The 24,284-nt window shown below is 39.9% G+C and overlaps 1 protein-coding gene across 8 annotated transcripts in view; it reads right to left on the reverse strand.

The window, feature by feature from the left end:
• arhgap9 (Rho GTPase activating protein 9) overlaps window positions 1–24,284 on the reverse strand; it is a 47,410-nt gene that overhangs the window by 15,353 nt on the left and 7,773 nt on the right. For 3 of the 8 annotated variants that reach the window (XM_038697514.1, XM_038697511.1, XM_038697512.1), the window contains 6 exons: window positions 19,891–20,231; window positions 18,858–19,056; window positions 18,290–18,681; window positions 12,195–12,446; window positions 10,579–10,665; window positions 1,726–1,791 (listed from right to left, as the gene is read on the reverse strand). In XM_038697514.1, the coding sequence (XP_038553442.1) occupies window positions 1,726–1,791; window positions 10,579–10,665; window positions 12,195–12,446; window positions 18,290–18,681; window positions 18,858–19,056; window positions 19,891–20,112 (1,218 nt within the window). In that variant the 5' untranslated portion in view covers window positions 20,113–20,231. Of the gene's footprint in view, window positions 1–1,725; window positions 1,792–10,578; window positions 10,666–12,194; window positions 12,447–16,301; window positions 16,383–18,289; window positions 18,682–18,857; window positions 19,057–19,890; window positions 20,232–24,284 lie in introns of those variants that run through there. The other 5 variants (XM_038697520.1, XM_038697517.1, XM_038697515.1 and 2 more) reach the window with 3 other exon arrangements.

The raw sequence follows: 24,284 nt of genomic DNA on the forward strand, positions 1-24,284 counted from the left end.
CTCGCCTAGAGCAACCTTGAATGAGTGCAGCAGTATAATCAGCATAAATCCCCAAACAATTAAAATCACAAACAAGCAACAGTAAGGAGCAACAGAAAGGTCAGGGCCTTTTACAAAAATTAAACATACAGTTTCTCCCCTAACTTCTTCAGTACCTATACTGAGATACTGTTGGTAACAACTGAGATCAATTTACTAACAAGCATGCAAAACTCGCAACACAATCAACATCTTCTATTTGTACAAAACTTTTGGTTTAGATTTTGTGCAGTGAAGAATTACCATACATACATATACTAACACCACAAGCAGTAATTTGTCTTCATTGCTGTTTTTACTCTCATGTGCTCTTTCAACATTTAACCCTATGTTATACCCACAGTAAGATGAGGAACTTTTGATAAATATTTGTGGACTTTTTGGTTATTCTTGCTACAGTGGATGTATTTTGTTATTCACAGATGATATATTTGTTTTTCTGACTGATGGACAAATGAAAGGTCTAATCTAAACATAATTTGTTTAGATTATAAAGTCCCACAGTCTGGGCACCCAATGCTGGCTTGCAATTTTTACTCAGAAATCTAAATGTCACCTCACACAGACCAACAGTTGATCACACTTCTTCAGCACCAGCACTTGACAAAGATAAGAGACCAGGTTTTCTTATGTTTGTCTGCCCTCAGTTCCCTAAGGTCACAGTGGTAGCCATTGTGAAACCCTCTGCCATCAATGTCAGATCAATTCTGAATTTATTTGCACTGACAGACAATACAGCATGAGCACTTCACACACTGGGTCAGACTGCCGGTCCCTTCAGAGACGAGAGACGGCGAGTCAGAGACCATGCATCTGCTCTTTACATGCAAAACATTTATGCTTACAACCTAGCGTATGTACATGTACATAAGTAAGCATGATCACACACAAATGCACAAATTCACACAACTTTCATGCAGAAACACCCATAATTAAGTACCTTTCCCAATCCCTGTAACCTAGTTTCAACAATCAGACTAAATATCCCTCCTAATGTTTGCCATCTTTTAATGCAAGAAGGATTAGCACTAAGAGCCAAATCTGCTCCTTTGCTAAGAGGAGGTCTTTGAAACGGCTTTAAACCAAGCGCACCCACACCCCACTGTGATGCAACATGTTGCAGTAAGAACTGCTTGGGTAACAGCCTTTGTTTTTACACCATGAGTTGCTATTTCACCACCTTAATATGCATAAATGCTGATCTCCGAGAATCTAAAAAGCATAGCTGGCATTACTTTAATGTATTTTACAATAGTACAGTGGAGATGCAGTTTTTGCAAATCTAACGACTCGAGTTCATTGATTTTCATGAGGAAAATACCCTCCATCAAAAGCCCTTCAAGCGCTGAAAAAACCCTTACCTCCCAGTCAAGCATGTGAACAATAACAAGGAAAGAGTTGTCAGCTAAACACTTTTAAAAGAAGAATAGGCAAGTAATCTATAGATATTTATGTACAGTTCCGGTGGTTGACGTGGAAACATATCTTACAAAGTCAAGGTGACAAACTACACCACCAGAATAGTATGACGTCCTGTTTTACATCCTGTTGTGAAGGGAGAATATGTAAACCTGGCACTTAGCTTCTACTTTACCCTTTGACGGGTGTTTTTTACAAGGTGAAAGTCAAGGTGAAATGCATTAGACGCCCTCTGGCGATGAAAGAATGCAGCAGGTAGTGTTTTACCTGTTTCATCTGCCAGCCACTGTCAGTATTCCTCTGGTGGCTCTCAAAGAGAAAGTCAGGTGACAGCTGGCGAGGAAGAAGACAGAGATAGAGAGAGAGAGGAAAACAAAGTCAGGAAACACAGACGAGCAGATGTTATTTAAATGTCCTTTTAATTTAAAACAAAATTCAATACTATTTTCTGAATAACTGAGCTGCAAAAATTATCAAAGCATGTTTCACTTTTTAATGTTTCTGTCAGTTCATTGCAAAAACTACACAAAAATCCAAAATGGCAGCAATTTGACCGGCGTGTAAAACAGGATGCTGACAAATGTGTTCAGTTAAGATCAGCCACAAAGCCCGGGCTAACGGTCACGCCAACACCGAAAGTACTCCTCTGCCCCCGTTACATCCTGCCTGCTAAAATGTTCTTTGATTCGCCAGCACAGCACAGAGGTACACACAAACGCACACACACACACACACACACACACACACACACACACGTGCCCGTATTTAACTGAAGATAATAAGAGGCAGTTGCTGCCGTTGCTCAGTAAGAGTGAAACACACACTGTAATAGTACTTGTTTCACTCAAGCATGCTGATTTTTAGTTACTGAACTGAATCGCAAACATCCATAAATAGTCATACCAGCTTGCTGAAAGAAAGACAAAGTCAGAATCAACACTTCTGACAATGAAAAGCCACGTAAGTGAACTATATTTCACATCAATAATGACATAGAATGAAACCATCAGCACAACTAAGTAAACAATATTGGGTTAAGAAATTAAAATGAACTCACAGCATAGGCGCTCATGATCACTGATCACTCCGTTATACAATGCAGCTCACTCTGGTTTCTGAGAGCTTTTTTCCTCGTGTCGTGTTTAAGTTCTCAGCCATTTCATGTCATGACACTTTTTCGCCTGAGTGTCAAAATGTAAAAACCATTCATCTCGCCCTCCTGTCTCAGCATGCATCTACTTCCCCATTTTAGAGGGAAGCTGGCTTTATCAAATGGTACAATCACTCTCATGTAAAGCAGCTCAGAATAAACACAATAGAACTTTATCTTATACTGTGTCCAAATTTACCAAAGATAAAACTAATCACAATGAATAATACCACTTTTTTTGCTTTAAAATGGATTGCTGGATTACTATTACTGGTACCTGGTAGGTGGAAAGACTGTGGAGTAGCTCAGCTAATTTGACAAAAATAGAAATTGTGATGATAGAAAAGAGCAGAAATATCCACACATTTGCGTTTAGGAGGATAATTAATGCACACACATCGGATTACAAATTGGTGTGAGGCTCATCTTTGGTATATTTATTCTTCACAAGACACGCCTCCCATCAACATGAATCAGTATTAACTCCTTAATAACGCCTGCTGAGGTCAAGAGCGTGTTGAGCCAGGAGCAGAGACATAAAATAGACGACTAAGTAAAGGATAATAGTAGAAATGAAATGTACAAATGCAAACATGAGTAATACTACATGAAAAAAGGAGACCCAGCCTAATAAACAACAAATCCAGGATCACACTGTTTTGTATGAAAATATATTATAACAGTTATAACAGTTTTAAATAATTCAATACATTAAAATTGTCACAGCCAGTGCTGTGGCTCTGGGTGTTACTCTTGTGTTTACCCTCCCTTTCGTATGTGTGTGTGTGTGTGTGTCTGCGGGCATGATCTCGTCACACCTGGCAGTAATCATCCAATCAACCATCCAGGTCAAATACTCCTGGCTTCCTGAAGCTCACTGACAGGTTATTCCTGTCCTCAAGTGGTAGAGAAGCTTGGCCAATTAGTAGTTTATCATGTTATTCTTCCTTTAAAGTAAACCTCATTGTGTTGTGACTTTTAACTTTTACCTTGCGGTCTATTGTGTTCTGTGTCTGCTTTTGGGTCTGCTTATTACAAAAACATAATACAAATAATACATGGGCAAAGTTAGTAGTAATAATAAGTAACTGTACCTGTCAATTAGGGCTGCAACTAACAATCTTGATGGATTATTAGTTGTTTTGTCTATAAAATGTCAGGGCAAAAAAAAGTGAAAATCTCTCTCATTTCGTTTGTCTGACCAACAACTCAAGAACCAAAAATAATTCATTTACAATGATATAAAAAAAAAAGAAAAGCAGCAAATCCTCATATTTGAGAAGCTGGAACCAGAGAATGGTTAACGTTTTGCTCAAAGATTAACTTGAACGATTAATTAACCAATTAATCAAAATAATTTTTTCTGTTTGACTAAGAAATTAATCGTCTAATCGTTTTTCCTTTACTGACAAAAATACAGAATATGTTGAGGAGTAATAAGTTAAAAAAAATAATCCCTCTTGGAGCAGAATATAAAAGTGAAATACAGGCACAAGTACCTGAAAATTGTGTTTAAGCACAGCAGTTGAGTAAATGTACTTATTCACTTTCGATAATTGCACATACAGTCCCCTCCAAAAGTATTGTAACAGTAATTTATGGTAAGGCAAATTCCTTTGTTTTTCACTGAAGACATTTGGTTTTAAGATCAAAAGATGAGTATGAGACAAGAGTTCAGAATTTCAGCTTTTATTTCCCGGTATTCACATCTAGATGTGTTAAACAACTTAGGACATATCTTAGGTGAGCAAAAGTAATGGAACATCCATTGTCAACCGCTTATCCTGCGTACAGGGTTGCGGGGGGGGCTGGAGCCAATCCCAGCTGACATCAAGCACAAGGCAGGGTACACCCTGGACAGGTCGCCAGGACATAGACAAACAACCACTCACGCTCAATTTAGGGTCACCATCCACAGGTCTTTGGAGGAAGCTGGAGCACCCAGAGAGAACATGCAAACTCCACACAGAAAGGCCGGGGTTTGAACCCACAACCTTCTTGCTGTGAGGCGACAGCGTTAACCACTGCACCACCGTGCCCAGTAATGGAACAAATAATCTTAAAGTAAATAACATTTAATATTTGGTGGCATAACCCTTGCTTGCAATAAGTGCCTCAAGCCTGCGACCCATTGACATCACCAAACTGTTGCATTCTTAATTTGTGATGCTATTCCAGGCTTTTACGCAGTTTCTTTCACTTCTTGTTTGTTTCGGGTTGTTTCTCCACTCAGTCTCCTCTTAAGGAGGTGAAATGCATGCTCTATTGGATTAAGGTCAGGTGATTGACTTGGCCAGTCTAAAAGCTTCCACTTTTTTCCCCTGATGAAGTCCTTTGTTTTGTTGGCAGTGTGCTTTGGGTCATTGTCCTGCTGCATGATAAACTTCCACCCGATTAGTTTCAATGCATTTCTTTATTTAAATTGGCCGACAAAATGTTTCTGTACAGTTCTGAATTCATTCTGCTGCTACCATCATCAGTTACATCATCAATAAATATGAATGAGCCTGTTGCAGAAGCAGTCATGCACGCCCAAGCCATGACATTACCTCCACCATGCTTCACAGATGAGCTTGTATGCTTCGGATCATAAGCAGTTCCTTTCTTTCTCCACACTTTGGCCTTTCCATCACTTCATCAGTCCATAAGATTGTGCTGCAGAACTTTTGTGGGTCATCTCTGTACATCTTAGCAAATTTCACTCTGGCCTTCCGATTCTTACTGCTGATGAGTGGTTTGCATCTTGTGGTGTGGCCTCTATATTTCTGCTCTCTGAGTCTTCTTCCAACAGCGGATTGTGATACCTTCACCCCTGCACTGTGGAGGTCGTTGGTGATGTCACTTACTGATGTTTTGGGGCATTTTTTCACAGCTCTCTACTGTCAACTACTGTTGTTTTCCTTGGCCGACCTGTTTGACGTCTGTTGCTCAGTTTATCCTCTTTAACAGGAAATGCAGTCTTTATAGGTTTCAACCAAGGATGAAAACTTAGACTAGTCATGCAGAGCTATTTAATGTTTGGACAATCAACCTAAAAGGCAACACCTGGGCAACAAGAAACATCTGTCAGTCACATGTTCCAATACTTTTGCTCACTTGAAAAATGGGTGGGTTCAAACAAAGGGTGGTATGTCCTGAGTTGTTTAACACATCTAGATGTGAATACCACGAAATGAGAGCTGAAATTCTGAACTCTTGTCTCATATTCTGTCTTCAGTGAACAACAAAAACAAAGGAATTTGCCTTACTGTTCCAATACTTTTGGAGGGGACTGTACATGAGCTCACAAAGGACAGGAAGGAGTCAACATGGTAAAGGTTAAAAAGGGGTTTTATAAATACGAATGTAGACTAGAAGACGCTGTGTGTGAACAAATAATATGGGTCACTTGGGTTTCAACACCTGGGTCATTAACTCGTGTAGCATGCAGTATGCATTATACATCATTGGGGAAGTTCCTATGTGGTAGTACGTGTATCACAGAATAAAAAGTGACACATATAGGTCAACAGAACACATCTCAAACTGACTTGATGAGGGAATTACTGCTTTGATCATTTGAGTATTTTTATTTTTTTTGAAGGGCAACATTAAATTTGAAACACTGACGCAACACTGAGGCAATGCAACTTTGAGATGCAAAATGCTAATCTCTAACAATCTGGATCATGCAGCTTGCATTGCTTTACTGCGTAGATGTTGTCATTGATTCAGTGGTCAGTTTCTGATGATGGCTATTGCAGAAAACTCCAAACCCTTTAACTTACATAACAGTGGTAGTTCCTCGCTCTGGGGCATACAAACACTTTCCTGTTACATCAAGTTTACAAAACTGGTGAAGTCAATGAAACAGGAAGTTTGACTATGACGGTATCTGTGAGGTCAGGGAGGGGTTTAAGGCTGATGAGACGTTTCAGTGAGTGGTTTAAATATAGCAAATGTTTTGTTTTGGATTTAAAAAACTCCTCTGTCTCTCTCTGTGTGGCTCTAATGGCTTCTGCTCATCTGCATCAGATCAAGAGGCATTACCTTGTTACTCCCTTCAGGGATCAGCCCAACAAAAACACCATTTGAGAGGAAGTGTGTGTCAGGGGACAGTTAATAAATAAATAAATAAGGCAGAGAAACGATGGGGCAACTAGAAAGATGTAATCCCCCTTTTTAATTTGGCCTCCGCTCAGCAATTCTCCCTGCTTTAATCTGGACACAGTCCTGGTCTAAACACTGTGTGCACCCTGGGTTACAGACAGACGCTGACAATAGATTCATATGTATAGAAACGGGCAGTGGGGTTTTTTTTTGTATCACTGTTGTTCTGTCTCTCGGTGTTCTTAGATGCCAAAGCACAGCAAAACAAAATGTTACCTAGAAAACGATTATTTAATACTCTTAATAATTACTTACATCACAGGACTGAGCAATAAGTTAAGAATATAAAAGCTTGATGGTTCTAAATGACTAATCAAAAAATCTAAACCAACTCAGACTAATCACTGACTTGGCACAAAGTATCATAAACACATTCCTCATCACCACATTGGTTCATTGTTCATTGATTACTGAATACAAGCTACAGAAAGTCTAAAGCCAATGTGTGGGCAGATATAAAAATACATACATATCTAAATTAGCAAATTAATTAATAAATAAAACATATTGACTACAAATCCATAAAAATGAACACATAGCTGCACTAACATGAGCAGACCTGACCGGCATTTGTGACAAAAGCAAAAGTACACATCGAGGTGTAACACACCTGAGCTTGAATGCTTAAATGCTGCAGCTAGAATCTTAACTAAAACAATAAAACAAATCCACTGACACAAAAATTACAGTATCTATATTTCATCCAAATGAAATGATTGGCTGGCCGATCTACACACTTACCGGCCTTCCTGCACACACTCTGCCTGTGCACTCATTGCGCACGAAAATGTGTTTTTGGGGGCGTGGCTTTGGAGGGAGGCTTGAAGGGAGGGTTTGGGATTTTGTTTTTGGTTGGATACTTTCAAAATCTAGCGGTCTGTCACTAGTTCTCTAACAGTGCCTACCCTAGCTTTAACATTCAGCGTTAGCGGCTTAATTTGTAACCTTTCCGGAAAGTCTCAGTCTCAATGGCCCTCATTTATCATTTTTGCGTAGAAACGGGCAAGCATGCGTTTTCTTGTTCTTTATTGTAGGTGGAAAAAAAAGTGGTCCGATACAAAGATCGCCACAAAGAGGCGCGTCTCGGCTCTGAAGAGGAGCCAGAGTCAGACTGGGGGAGGCCCACCGGATCACATTAATAATTGCATGACAATTTGTAATATTATTTTTATTATGACTTTTATTAGTAATGATGCTTATTGATATTTAGAAGAATATATATTTTTTATTATTTAAAAGAAGAAAGTCATTTTTATTTTTCAGTCTGAATTATTTTTTTATTCATTGAAAACCTTTCGTTACTGAACCCAGTCCGTGCGCACCTGCCGGGCCTAACCCTGAAACGTCAGGTAAAGCGCACAGGCTCCAGTGGGTATAGCTGAGCCCTGAGTACAGATTTATCCTGTCATCCATCATTCTGTTTAAGTGCAGTTATAGTTTTTGCATTGAAGCGGCTACAATTCCTACTATTGCGACATCAAGGGATGATGCTTACATTTTGTTTAATGCAAGATATTAGTCAAACGCTGAGAAAGAAAAACATAGACAAACCAATCTCGTTTTGCTTTAGAAACATCTTACACTCTTCAAAATGTCAAAGCAAAACACTGCAGAGAGAGGAAAAAAAAAAAAAACCTCAGATGGCATTTTGAATGCGCATTTGGGTGCTGACTTGTGGCTGGTTCCGTGAATCTGCAGCATGCATTTTTCTGTTTTTAGGCAATAATAGTCAGTTTGACCTGCAACTTTTATTTGTGTCACAGCCTATTTTTGTTTGGATATACACTGAAATAAAAGCAACCCCCAAAACTACAAATGCTTTGGTAAAGTCATACAAATTAAACATTGAACTCTGACACTGAAGTTTATAATTACTATAGGTGCTGGTCATATACTTAGAATATCATCAAAAAGTTGATTTATTTCAGTAATTCCATTCAAAAAGTGAAACTTGTATAATGTATACATTCATTCCACATAGACTGATATATTTCAAGTGTTCATTCCTTTTAATTTTGATGATTATAACTGACAACTAATGAAAACCCCAAAATCAGTATCTCAGAAAATTAGAATATTGTGAAAAGGTTCAATATTGAAGACACCTGGTGCCACACTCTAATCAGCTAATTAATTCAAAACACCTGCAAAGGCCTTTAAATAGTCTCTCAGTCTAGTTCTGTAGGCTACACAATCATGGGGAAGACTGCTGACTTGACAGCTGTCCAAAAGACGACCACTGACACCTTGCACAAGGAGGGCAAGACACAAAAGGTCATTGCTAAAGAGGCTGGCTGTTCAGAGCTCTATGTCCAAGTACATTAATAGAGAGGCGAAGGGAAGGAAAAGATGTGGTAGAAAAAGTGTACAAGCGATAGGGATAACTGCACCCTGGAGAGGATTGTGAAACAAAACCCATTCAAAAATGTGACGGAGATTCACAAAGAGTGGACTGCAGCTGGAGTCAGTGCTTCAAGAACCACCACGCACAGACATATGCCAGACACGGGTTTCAGCTGTTGCCTTCCTTGTGTCAAGCCATTCTTGAACAAGACACAGCGTCAGAAGCGTCTCGCCTGGGCTAAAGACAAAAAGGTCTGGACTTGCTGCTGAGTGGTCCAAAGTTATGTTCTCTGATGAAAGTAAATTTTGCATTTCCTTTGGAAATCAAGGTCCCAGAGTCTGGAGGAAGAGAGGAGAGGCACAGAATCCACATTGCTTGAAGTCCAGTGTAAAGTTTCCACAGTCAGTGATGGTTTGGGGTGCCATATCATCTGTTGGTGTTGCTCCAGTGTGTTTTCTGAGGTCAAGGTAGACGTCTACCAGGAAGTTTTAGAGCACTTCATGCTTCCTGCTGCTGACCAACTTTATGGAGGTGCAGATTTCATTTTCCAACAGGACTTGGCACCTGCACACAGTGCCAAAGCTACCAGTACCTGGTTTTAGGACCATGGTATCCCTGTTCTTAATTGGCCAGCAGACTTGCCTGACCTTAACCCTATAGAAAATCTATGGGGTATTGTGAAGAGGAAGATGCGATACCCCAGACCCAACAATGCAGAAGAGCTGAAGGCCACTATCAGAGCAACCTGGGCTCTCATAACACCTGAGCAGTGCCACAGACTGATCGACTCCATGCCACGCCGCATTGCTGCAGTAATTCAGGCAAAAAGAGCCCCAACTAAGTACTGAGTGCTGTACATGCTCATACTTTTCATGTTCATACTTTTCATTTGGCCAACATTTCTAAAAATCCTTTTTTTGTATTGGTCTTAAGTAATATTCTAATTTTCGGAGATACTGAATTTGGGATTTTCATTAGTTGTCAGTCTTAATGATCACAATTAAATGAAATAAACATTTGAATTATATCAGTCTGTGTGTAATGAATGAATGGAATTACTGAAATAAATCAACTTTTTGATGATATTCTAATTATATGACCAGCACCTGTATGTGTTTTTTTTTTTACAGTGGGTCATAATATATCTTTTCTTTCGTTTTTCTTGGGTGTGCATGTGTTGCTCTCTGTGGCTAGGTACAGGCGGGGGTGGAGTGACAACAATAGTAGCTGAGTAAGAGTTTATCCAATTAAGTATTGTGTCATTATGTGTGTGTGACTGTCATTTATTTTGTCACAACAGTCAAGGTCAAACTTCATCCTCATAATCCTAACACTCACATATCCTGTGATTACCGGCGTGGAAGGTGTTCCAATTACCAATGTAGGTACGGTAATTCAGATTCTAGTTTTTAAATAACACTAAATGTCATCAGGGAAGATGAATCTCACTACTTCTTTAGAAGCACAGTAATCTTACCCTGTGCACAGTTCCATTGCCAGCTTCAGAAAGTGGTAACGACAGATTGGTTCCTCTGGGTAACGTCTGAGGTTGTCCTGGACCGGCCTGTAAGAGAAACAGAAGAAAAAACAGATTGTGATAGGTCTTAGATACATTATTAGCTCAACTACATTAGATCAACCAACACTGAACACAAGTTTCACAAAGGCTAGATTTACTGAAGACTATTGTTGCTTGCACTATGTGGTGTATAACATATGTGCATTTGACCATTACAGTTTAACATAATGCTCTGTAGCTGGGGACAGTGAACCCTTATGGGGACAGTGAACCCTTAAGGGGAAGTAATGATTGATGGGTGTGCAAAGAGTGAACCCTTCTATGAAATTTGACCTCTGACCCAGTGGTAGGGGGAGTAGAGGTTAGTGTGTATGAAGGGACTGTGCCCTTATATGGTTTTTAGCAGAGACCTAAACATGTCCTATATAAGCTGTGTTCGATGTACAGAGAGACAGAGTGGTCATCGGGCTGGGTCACTCTCCAAGCTGCTGCAGAGCTTGTAATTGATGCTGAATTCTTTGATGTAATAAACTTTTATAATCAAGAACAGTGTCAAGCGGATTTCTTCTCAACACATCACGCAGCATTATCGTTCGGACACCACAACTATATTGTAAGTTTGTGTTATTTTGCTTTCTATAGATTTAGATATCAAATTAAAGCTGTCTGTCCATATTAATAACCTTTGGTTAGTTACTGTGCAATATTTATATACTCGTTAATTGTTAAAGTTAAAGGCAAATACTGTACGCTTATTCGCTTTTTTGCAGAGTTAGTCACTCTCATATCTGTCCATTAAACATGCAACTTCTGCCAGCAGCCAGTTAGCTTAGCGTAGCACAAAGACTGGAAAAAGGGGGAAATAACTACCGTGGCTCTCTCCTTAAGGTAACAAAATCCGCCTACCAGCACCCCTGAGCACTGTTTTACCATTACAATTGCTATTTATTCAGAGGTCGCACGCCTCTGAAGCAACTAGGGGTTAAGTGTCTTGCTCAGGGACACATTGGTGGATGTGTCGCAGTGGGGATTTGAACCCGGGTCCCTCACACAAAAGGTATGTGTCTTATCCACTGCCCTATCACCACCGCTATAACCACTGCTATCACCACCCCTACCTCTAACTCTCAGCAAGAAAGTATTAACTATTCCTTTAAAGCTTCCTTGACTGTGACAATACACCAAAGTGAGAATATGGAGAGTAACTGCCACTTGAATAGACTCAAATATTAGTCTCTGTACGTGCACAGTCCTGTCATCACTGTGTGTGCAACGCTCTATGCATCACCTCATGTCTACGTTAAGAGAAATTATACGAACCAGGGTATACACTGGCTGAAAAGGTACCTTTTAGTGCTGATACAGTCAAACTATTTGAGCATCTAAATGAGCAGACTGGTTTACTCTACACCCTGACCCTTCTCTATCCTCTCCTTTGAGAAAATAAGATTTCATCCAGCTCTGAAATTGCCCACATTTTCAAATTTAAAGCAATTTCAGAAAAAAGGTAAATAAAATGGATTCAGGAGGAGTAACAAACCGTGATTAAACACTGGCTGTGTTCGGTGCTTTACCATGTTGGTGGTGCGTCCACGGGCCCGGCGAGGGGGTTTCCAGGACCTCTCCTTGGTGATGCTGTTGATGTAGTAGCTTCTTCCTGTGGACGGGTCCAAGTACTGCTCCCACAGGTCTTTGATCCGAAGAGGCTGCTGACCTGGGTCAGGGCTAGGTGGCTCCGGCTGCAACAGCCGTTTGTCTGGCTGCATTTTATTGTAAAGAGGGGAGTCTTGCCAGGACAGCTGGGATAAATAGGACTCTGTTGGGACCTTGTAGGCAGACAGAGTAAAGGGTGAAATGAGAAGGAAAGAGAGGGAGAGGTGAGAAGAAGTAGAGAGGTAGAGGCAGAGGTGGACATGAGGAGAGAGACAAGAAGAAATTACTTCAATACAAATATAAAATGCACAGCAAAAATACAAAGGTCACCAGTTTAAAATCAAAACCAAGATGATAATAACTGGACATAAGTTAAACGATTCTAATTATGAGTTAAAGAATAAGGCTGGCGATATTCTATACTTTTACTTCTATACTTTGTTGTATTGTTAAAACTAATACGTTTTGTCTGTGCGACCAAAGCTCTCTAAAAAAAAAATCTGGACACAAATATAAAATTTCAAATACTTAAACTTTTTTTTTTTTTTTTAAGTTTAGAAATGCTTAAATAAATATTCTACTTCAATATGAGTAAATAGTGCTTATGTTAAGGGCTACTTTGAAGATTAACACACTTGGTGAGCTAATGAGTATTTAAAGCAGCAGGATGGTGTGTGTTACTGACTCAAAATAAACGTCAGTGCTGCATGTCCAACATACAGTAATTAAGGTGCATATCACCAATTACGATCTGAGTTTTATGGCACAGAAGAACTTGCTATATCTGGCAACGCTGACAATACTTGTTTGTTGAAACAAGCATTATCTATCTATTTATCAAAAGTGTGCATGTCTGAACTAAAACTCATGCCAATAAAGCCAACTGAATTAAGTTAAATTGGATATGTGTGTGTGTTTGTGCAACTTTACAGCTTTCTTTATCCACATCAAGTTTTAACAGATAGTAAAGTAGGTGTTATATGCTGTAGATATTGTACAGTTTGCAGTCCAAATACAACATTATCTGAACAAGTATATGTGTGTGTTCAAGAGAGGGGCACATAACAAGAACCACAAAAACAGTCTCAGTGTGCAAAGAAGAGACTGAAACTCCACAGAAACCACAAAGAGAAACACTCTAGAGAGAGAATCAGCTCTAACTATAGAATAACCCATCAGACTTTGGATTAAGACAGAGCTTAGAGGAATGCATGTGCGCACCCAGACAGAGAGGACTAAAGCAACAGCTGGCCACATCCGCCCAAGCAACCTCCATGTGGCCCAGCACATAATCTAATAAATATAACAACAAAAGTAAACTACATGTGTAGTGAATGGAAGTCCCTAAAGAGTGAGCTATATAATTTCCTTATCATCATCGTTGAGTTTCACGTGCGCTGTACTGATCACCGCCAATCAATCAATAACCAACTACGCTGGTTAGTGTATGTATGTGGTGCAATAAAGACTTAGCCAATTCTTTACCAACACACCTGTAATAAGCATAAACATGCAAAACACCATGTTTTAATCTGCTCAGTCTCTCATCCACTGTAGCTGTGTTTTGGTTTTACACAAGCACAGCGCTAGTTCAGATAATAGCTTATTGTTACAAACAAGCTAAAGTGAAAGCTCTCTGTCTTTAGTAACTGTTCAACTTAGTTTGCCACTTACATTAAAATATGACACATTATAAACTCAGTTGGTGGAAACAGACCAGCCCTCCTCTCTACCAGCAGCAGCAGAGGGAGGAGGACGACAGGAGGGACCGAGCAGTTCATTCTTTCTAAACTTCACTCAGTATGTTAATGATCCCAACTCGTGAGAAAATGTCCCAGCCATCTCTGTGTCCTGGTTTTAAAATCCAGCCCAATCAAAACTGTAATTGAATAGCCCTGGTCTGCAGTGATCATAGTAATATAATGAAATTAAACTGTATGCAGCATTGTAGACAATATTTTGCCCTTGTAATCCATGTTTCCATTGCATGGATAGCCTTTGGAGATTGCTGGAAATTGAAAATTAAGGAGTCCACCTCCTTAAAGGGTAAATTATTATCATAACAATTTAATAATGCATTGCATTTAAGCAGAACTTTTCATACACAAAAAGCGATAACAGTAGCCTATCCTACCAGGCTGGACACGCAGTCTGCCTAAATATGTATCCCCTTTATAAAGCACAGATGATGGCCTACTATCAAGTATTTAATTTTGTGTATACTTCACATCAGGACTAATAACAGGGGTGAATATGGAGAAGTTTGTTGTTTCCTAACAAAATTTATAGTGGGAAAACAAAATACAAACTGGGATCCAGAGAATGTCTAGTACACTAGAGCTTCTACTGTTCATTAAGCCTTACAAAGACGTGTTGTATCAAAGAATGTACTGTAAGTTGAACTGAAGTTAACAGGAATGTTTTATTTGTGTACTGTAATTTATAAAAACTATAATTAAATTACTGAGAAGATCCTGTTACTGAAACAAATAACTAAGTTACTAAAACATTACATTATATACTAAACAAGACATTTTGAAAGCTTGAACATTGCCTTTGTCTCTTTTGTCCCAGATTGAATGGGCCCCTCTGACAAAACAACTGGCCCCAGCCTGGCCCCCTTAATAAAATTGGTCTAGAACCGCCACTGTGTGTGAGGCAAATGCAAGGACTGTATAGAAGAGGTGCACACATGTAAAAAGGGGATGTAAATGTAGTTTACTCCAGGGGGCAGCACTGAGTCTTCAGCTCACCTGAAGCTTCCTGTCTTCCCTAACTGTTTCCTACTGTTTATGTCACTGGTTAAATCAAAACCAAGTGTGTTTCAACAGTGTCAGATGGTGTGATGGCTGAGAAAAGTATGCTATGCAAGGCACTTTTAATCATTTAAAAGCCACATAATTACTGATTTTTGGGGGCATACATATTTTTGACGGTGCATTGATTCTCATGCGGTCTCTTGCCAACTTGTTAAATAAAATATATTTTTATGAACATTTTCCACAGGAAAAGCTGATGAATTTTGAATCTGGAAGAAGAAGATATCTTTATTGTCACATTCACATTGTGAAATTCATTCTCTGCATTTAACCCATCCCTCAAGGGGACCAACTCCAGATGTATATATCAGTGACTAGTCAATGGCACTGACTGGAGTACCTAACATGTTTTTTGATGGTGGGGGAAACCGGAGCATCCGGAGGAAACCCACGCAGACACGGGGAGAACATGCAAACTATCCACTGGACCACCGTGCTGCCCTATATGATACTGGCCATGATTTACTACCATAACAACACCATTCTGTGAATTGTACATAATTTTACTACTTTTCCTTTCACTGTACAAACTGAATAGATTATGGCCATTCTAAAGTTATTTAACTACAAACATATTTTACAATATGAATTTAAATACAAATCAACTTGTCATGTCTTGCAACACTTGTCTTGCAACATTTTGGACATACTGACTCATCAAAAACAGTAACATTAACCATGGCTGCTGCACTCCATTTATGTATACCACTGTCAGGGCTCTGTTATTTTGCATACAGTACTGGCTCACTGGAATGGCTTACTTGCTCACTTAATTGGAAAGGATCCATCATTAATGTTATTAGTTACATCTGCTGTGAGAAAGGTGTATTAACAAACTTTGTTAAAAAGCTACATTATAGCTATAAAGTATAAAATAACTCTAGTCTGAATCACCACTCACCTCCCTTTTTTCTCGTAAACAATTTACTATACAATAAAATAAATAGCAAGTAAAAATAATACAATAATTACTCCCTGAAATACATGATTCTTGCCATTATAAAATATAGAACATATTTCACTAAGTAGCTTGTTTTTAAACATTTAAAAAAGATTAACAAACACAGTAATGAAAAGGTTATCCCTGTCATCATCACCTCTATGTTGTATCCAGAACAATGAACATATTTTGTCCTTTGTGAATGTGTCAGCAGCCATTTTATCCTTTTAAATGGGAAAAGTTGATCCTTGAGCTTAGTTGGTACTGACCTCTATTTTCTGACACTTCCTCTTCCAGCTTGTGCTGTGATCAAGAGCTTATTCAGAGGTGGTTGCATGCTCATAGTGATTCTACCAGAAAATGACATGAGCAAGACAGAGAAGCTTTATTTATAGACCCCAGATGTGACAATTGGTCAGTGTTGGAGGAGGAGATCTTGTAGGTGTGATGCGCGCCATTTTTGACTGGGAACACAAGAGATGTACACCAGAGTAAATTACAAGTTTTTTTTATCTAGTGTGAGGCATGTCATGAAACCTTACATAATTCAGACAGTAAAGAGTAAAGTTAAAAATCAGGGGTGTCCATATGGTTCAGTGGTCTTACATACATACCAGCAATGTGCAGTTTGAGTCTATCTAATTATATCTATCTGTCACTCTACACTATATGGTCAAATTTGTGGCAACAGTTGGGTGAAGACCCTTTCCTGTTTCAACAAGACAGTGTCCTTGTGCACAAAGTGAAGTCCACAAAGAAGTCTGGTGTGGAAGAACTCGACTAACTTGCACCAAGCCCCTTGAATTTGACAGTGTTTTCTGGATGAAAAATTTAGTTATATGTTGAATGTGGCTGGAAAAAAAAATCTGCTCACTAATGTTTAAGGCTCGAAAGTAGAAGGCCCTCAGAGAAGGAGAGGGATACATACAGACAGGGAGGAAGACAGAATGAGAGACATAGAAATAGCATTGTCATGTCGACTGAGATCATAGTAAAGTCGAAAGTAACGGGTGCATGCATGATTCAGTGGAAGCAAAAGTCCTTTCGGGGAGCTAAAGGAGCTTCCCACTGCAGCTGAAAAAACAGATAAGATTCAGTATTTCGCTCATCAACAACGCCTGATGTAATACAGCGAGGCTCTGACGTCACAACAATGCTAACTTGATTGCTGCTCTAGGAGGATTATTAAGGTCAAGTACAGACGTAGATCAAACGCAATTCTCTGCCGCCAACGCTGCACTCAGTGGTCTGGTGGGATTGCATGAGGTCTTCTTTTTTATTTTAATCAGTTTTGTACAAAATTCCTGTGAGTAGAATTATTAGTTACCACCTGAAAAAGCTTCTCTGATTGAATGAAGTTAAAAAGATTGCCATGTTTTTTACTTCTTTGTTAAGGTTTACTCTGCACAGTCACAAGGCTAAAGACTACCAGATGGTTTATTTACAGTTTTTCTGTAAATCCATTCCTACACTTCCTTCAGCACCAGCTACATGTGATGCATTTGTTTGACCCGTTTTCGTTCACTATTCTTCATACTAATTAGGATGGATCTGATGTGTGACTGCTGGCAAGACACATGCCTTTGGTATGAGAGACCCGGGTTCAATCCCCTACTGTAACCCATCCACCATTGTGTCCCTAAGCAAGACACTTAACCTGTAGTTGCTCCAGAGGTGTGCGACCTCTGACATATATATAGCAGTTGTAAGAAGCTTTGGATAAAAGCGTCAGCTAAATATGTAAATGTTCTACTACTACTAGACATGGATCTTTGTATGGATGAGTATCAAATGTCACTGGAGATTTTTGCACACCCTGTTAGATTAAACATTGTTCTATTAAATTACATTTATTTCGGGGCTATCAGTACAATGAGCAGATATTTGGTCTGACTTCTGTTGTCAATTATTTTGTGCCACTCAGTTGTGAAAAGCATCAACCTCACTGGGCCAAAGCTTTAATCAAACACAACTGATGTGAACATACCCTACTTTGGATTCATTAAAGGTGATTATTATTATGCTTGTCCATTATTACCATTGGTAAATGACATCGATTGAGGGATGAAATGCAAGCCTCCTACAGCTTCCCTTTAAACATTAATTCAACACAAATCATCTCAAACACCAGCTAACGTTAACACAGAAATTAGCTCCCATGAAATCAAAATGGACACTTGTGAGAATAAAACCCCATGTTTCCAAATGCAGTACCGGAATTCCCCTTGCCTCGTTTGTAGGCCTTGCCCCTTCCTACCTGCAAATGGTTGGTGCTGGAAGCTCCCACCATATCCCACTGGCTACAAGACTTCTTGGGAATTCTGTGGTTGACACGACTGCTGAAGCCGCCACCCACCTCATCATACGGGTTCTCCATCAGGTTTTCAGGCAGGTTGCTGGAGCTCTGGCTCCGAGTGATCATGGGGACCGCCCTGGGGTTTTGTGGTGCAGTTTGCGTCGTGGAAGTCACGGGTGACCCGGGGACCATGAGGTGGCCTGACGGGGAGGTGGGAGAGTTGCGGGTAAAGGTGAATCCAGAGAGGGGCAGGGTGGTGAAGCGGCTTCCACCTGAGCTTGTGCTGTTGTCCTGCCCCTTTAAGGCACTGTTGGAACTGAGGTTTTCCATGGAGTGGTAGATGAATTTGTTCACTGGGGGAGGAAGATACATTCTCATTTATTCACACAGATCAGTTAAGACTTATTTGCTTATATACCCAAGGGAAACATCAACACACGCATTTTTTCTGCTCTACAATAACAAAGCATCATTGCAACTGAAAAACACACACCAAATTTTTTCCCCCAGACTTTCTCTCACACTTTACCTTGATGCTGTTCATTATAGGAAGTCCCTATTGGGCTGGGACTGAGTGACAGCCTTGGCAGTATCCTGAGGTTGGAGTTCAGTGAGGCAGACATGACCAGGCGCTGTGGCGAGGGCATCGGTGCAATGGGCACCTCTGTCACATACGTGGCGGGGACATACAACGGCTTTGTTTTACTGGCTGCTCCAATCCTCCGCACCTGTCAAAGAACAAACAGATTTCCAAATGGTTCTGCTATTTTCTCCCACATGAATCCACTGATCCATCGTCTTAGCCGTTGTCACTTTTCTAATGTAATGTTTCTTAGTGGTGTTTTGATGATAAATATCATGGTGGATACTTTTCAACTGTCAGAGAGTAATTATAATTGTAATACTTATGTGCTTACTTGTTTGTGGTACATATTTGAATTTTCTGACTCCGGTAAGTAGTAAGATTGCCGTTAGTAGTTAAGTAGTTAAAGGATAAGTCTGTTGATATTTCTTATTGCCAACAAATCCCATAATAAGGGCCAAAACCAACAATGACTTCATCGTACCAAGTATTTCCTGTGTGTGTGAAGCCCGATTTGGCTTAGCCGTCTCTTTCCAAAAACATAGACACTTCAGTTTATTTTAAAGGGTAACAATGGGTTATTTCAACCTGCCATTAATACTCTGTCCCCAGAAAATGCACTATTGAGTAACAATTGATAAAAACTAAAGTGCGTAGATGTTTTAGCAATTTACTTCGCTTTTTGTAAAAATAAAAGTATATATTTGTGACTAGTTTTTAATTATTTACATCTTCAGTAAGAACAAATGGGCTTGTAGCTGAGAGCCACAAACAGCGTAGGGAAGTCAAAAAGCATTGAGAGATGAACTATCTCATTGTTGGTTTTGGTCTTTTCATGGGATTTGCTGACAATAACAAAAATATAAAAGCGTTATTCTTTATTCGAAATTGAAACCTCCCTTCAGAAACTGCTACGTTCATGTTTTTCTAAAATCTCTGGTTCCACCAACACAAGACAAACAAAAAACTGTTTTCTCACCTGCCACCAGTCAGTGTTGGTCTTTTTCAGGAGAATAAACCGTTCACCCTCCCTAATGCAGACCTGACGTCCATCAGCACCGCGGTAGTTGTAGTCATACTGGGCCTCAAGGACCACCGTGCCACTGGGAACCCCACACACTGTCAAACCCCTGGAGGCCACCACGGGCGCTGCAGCAGGCTGCTGGTGCCCCACAGAACGCCGCCAAGTCCCGGACAGCATGTCTCTCCACACAGTCCTGTTCAGCAACCTTTGCTGGAAGCGTGCTGATGCTTTATAGTGGTGATATTGGTTGGGTTAGCATAGGGCAGGTGAGACTGGAGCCAGGCCAGTGCCATGCTCTGAGACAGAAGAAAAAGAGACAGACATACAAAGAGAGAGAGTGATTACTGAAGCAGTGAGAGAACAGTGAACAAAGTGAAAATGAACACCCAGCTGTGTGCAGGTTCAAAAGGAGACAAACATGAATCCTAAAAGTGCTGACATCTACAAACATTAGGAACTTACTCTCAAATTTTCTCTGCATCTTTTTCCTTCTGAAAAGTAAGTATTTTCTGTCTCTGTTTCATATCATTGTAAACTGAATATCTTTGGGTTTAGGACTGTTGGTTGGAGAAAACATATGAAGACATCACCTCGGGCTTTTGGAAAATTGTAATGGGTGTTTTTCACTATTTTCTGACATTAGAAACCAAGCATTTAAAAGCTTATTCACATTCAAATTAGATGGATACCACTCTTATACTTGTCCGGTAGCAGTTAGTTACCTTAGCTCAGCACAAAGACTGGAAACAGATGGAAACAGCTTGCTTGGGTCTGTCCAAAGGTAACCAAATCCACCTACAAGTACCTATAATGCTCAGTGATCAACATTTTATGTCTCGTTTGTTTAATCTGTACGTAGTTGGGGGTCTCCACAGGTTGCCTGGCAACGAGTCTTTGTGTTAAGCTAAGCTAAGCTAAGATAATCAGCGGCAGGCTATAGCCTCATATTTAGGACAGATATGAAAGTGGTATCAATTCTCTCCTCTAACCCTAACTCTCTGCCAGAAAGAGAATAAGCATATTTCTAAAATGTCCTTATTAATATCAATTAATTGAGAAAATTATTTTCTCATATTTAATAATGAAAATCTTTAGTTGCAGTCCTATTTGCAATATATCTTGTTTCCTTGCACAAGGTGTTAGCTTAATTTGCAGAGTCTAAGAGCAATAAGAGTCCTTTTAGAATTTATATGAGCATAACCCTAAACCCTATGAAACCAAAAGACACTGGAGAGAATGAATTATTTTTGCTTAATATATAAGTTAATCAATGATTTATTACCAAAATAATTGCTTAATAATTTTCTACAGATCGCCTAATTGATTAAGATTACTGTTTCAGCACAAAAGTAATTGACTGCCAAGATGCCAAGATTTCTAAATTTTAATATACTTTTACTTGTCCATTCATCCTGGTAGAACTAAGAGACACGTGTCAGTGAATAACATGCGTTTGGAGGATGTAAGGAGCGCAGTAAACCCACCTGAGCCAGCATCCCCAAGCTAAACCCCCTGCTCTACGCAGCCAAGACCCGCTTACATAAGAGAACATATAACTTTCTGCCAGACACATAGCAATACAGCCTCACACAGTACATGCATCCACCCACACATGCACACATACACACAAGCATAGACAGAAAAGGGAACATCCCTGGGCACCTAGCAACAGTGCTTCAGTCAGGCCCAACCCATTTCAGTCTGGGTGAGATGAGGAGAGACAGCAAACACAACACATCACAGAAAAATTATAGACAAGCATGTTTTTAGTGTGTATGTAGAGGGACTGGGATACGGGGGGTGGGCAGAGAGGAATTAGAAACGGGACAAGACAAATTAAAGAAGAAAAAAATCAGGGCTACATGTCAAAATAAGAAAACAGATAACATGGAGGAATAGATAAAGCTTTATGGAACTGTGAGCCATGTGAAGGCGATGGAAGAGAGGGCAGGGTTAGATGGCTGAACCTTGATAATCCTACTGTTATTAAAGCACAGGAATGAATCTGTGACCCCCACCGCTACAGAGAATTACAGTAAAACCCCTCTGTACCAGCATATGGGCAGAAGGACTGCCTGCCTGCCTGGCTAGCTAGCTAACACTGGCAGGAAGCTCAGTGGAAGGCACAAGAGGAGCATTTCCAAGGCATTTCATCAAAATGTAATGAATCAGAATAAATACCATTCCACATTAGAAAAACATAAATACGGGACACTAAACTGACATCTGCTGAGGTCTCTTCACTAATATTGCACAAGTGGATACAACGGGCTTAGGTTGTGAGGTAACTGCAATTGCTGACCCCCCTCTTTAGAGTATATGGGTTACAATATAGTGTAGAATTAAAGCTAGGGTAAAGGCACAGTTGGAGAACTAGCAACAGACCGCTAGATTTTGATAGTATCCACCCGAAGAAATCCCACCCACTCCCTTCCACCTTCCAGGCCTTCTACCAAAGCCATTCCCCTAAAATATATTTTCATGTGCAGTGAGTGCATGGGCAGAATGCGTGCAGGTAGCTAACTCATTTCTCACACTATCCAACTATAAATGCAGGTAGGCCAGTCTACTGTAGGGATCCACAGAAAATTTGACTAAATATAACAAAAATATCCTAAATAAATTGACTACCTAAGCTTTAAGCATAGTAGTTTAGAAAATATTATAGGTCTCAGACCAAACTGACAGAAGGGCGGGATAAATGGGTCTGCTACTGCACAGTGCCATGGATTTATCAATACACAGCACAGTTAGGCTACTGTTACTCCAGAGCCATGGTCGAGGGCCTAGATTCTAACTTGCATAAGCATCAGTGAGATAAAGGATCAATGAGTCAAGCAGACTAGACTAACATATTCAACTAAACAGTCCCTCTGCCATAGCCCTCTGCTCTTGCACTCTCTCTGCTTCTAGGGGATTATGGGATGGGGGGGGGGTCATTTTGGTAATTTCACTAACAAGGGAATGGCGTCCCTCCTCATATCACCTACAGACAATAACGCATCTAAAATGTAGTGTAACACTCAAGTGAAAAAGATTCAGTAAAGTCAATTATGCAGCAATAAATAGGCCTATCTAATGTTTGCTAACATTAGCTAATATTTGCCACCATAATCATCATACCAGACCAGCAAAGTGTTTCAATGTTATAACTTGAGCAAGAGTGTATTGTATTGCTTATGAATTCAGTTGTTTATTGATTTGATGCAGCATATTCAAAATGCTTTGCTGGCTCAAACACTTGCAAAAAATATTTAATAAATGTCAAGATATTTTAAGTTGGTCTACTGCTTAGTCTTTTGGTGTGCAGCTAGCCTTCTCTTCAAATGCCCCTACTCAATGTCTTCACTTTCAGACAGAGGCAAAAGTAAGAGGTAGGCTACAAGGCGAGCAAGCAAACAGGAAACTGCATAGACACGTCAAGGTTCAACCACAGTTTGGGTCATATCCTCTCTATCTTGCCATTTGCTTTTCTGACATGAAACATCTCAGGCAGTTTAAAGCCTGTGAGTGCTGAAAGTCAAGAGAGTAAGTTATGCTGCATTCACCAGCACTAAAATACAGTAAGCAATGCTGAGTTGCCCTTTTGCCCCATGTGACTACTGAGCAGCTCTGTGAGTAGCATTAGCTGAGCCAAGTTGAGCCTTGAAGGACAGAGTTGTAGTTGTTTTTTGGCTTAAGAATCCTGCTGCATGGCTTCAGTAATGTATAATTAAGTATTTACATGGGCAGGGAAGGATAACAGACATACTCTGGCTTTAAAGAAAGACCAAAACATACAGCAGTGCCTACTCAGACAACATGTCTGTGATGTTTATCATGAGAATGTCTCCCTGCACAAACAGGAAGAGCTAGTCAGATACTGCTGCACACCTGTTTGTCTTTTCCTGTCTCTCGTCGCAGATCAAAACAACAGGCTATTACAAAGAAAAAGAGGAAAAAAAGAGAAAAAAAGAAGAAACGCATGGTGAATGAATGATAGCCAGTTACTGTGGGGCTTTATCTAATCTAACATTTGATGAGTTAGCGATGAAGTTAGACACAGTTACTGAGTATCATCAGTTTACTCATCAGTAGTTAGGTACAAATGCCTTACTCAGACACAGGATGCTTTGTGGTCTCATGTGTAAATTCCCTGGTTGTGTTATTCAGAGTTCAGGCATTTTTTAGCAATGCTCCCAAAAGGCAACAGCTCAGACTGCTTGCTAAGGGGAGAGAGGATAAGTCAGGAGTAGGGTTGGCTTTTCTCACCACATTACTCAAGATTGTAATGACAGTGCTTGTGGGCTTGTGTTGATTCACACCAGAAATCTAAAAGACTATTTTAAGTATATACAAAACAAAATGCT

Source organism: Micropterus salmoides, unplaced genomic scaffold (assembly GCF_014851395.1).
Source record: "Micropterus salmoides isolate LMB-PRFRI ecotype aquatic unplaced genomic scaffold, ASM1485139v1 Ms_hic_scaffold_4, whole genome shotgun sequence".
In the NCBI taxonomy this organism is placed as follows: Eukaryota; Metazoa; Chordata; class Actinopteri; order Centrarchiformes; family Centrarchidae; genus Micropterus; species Micropterus salmoides.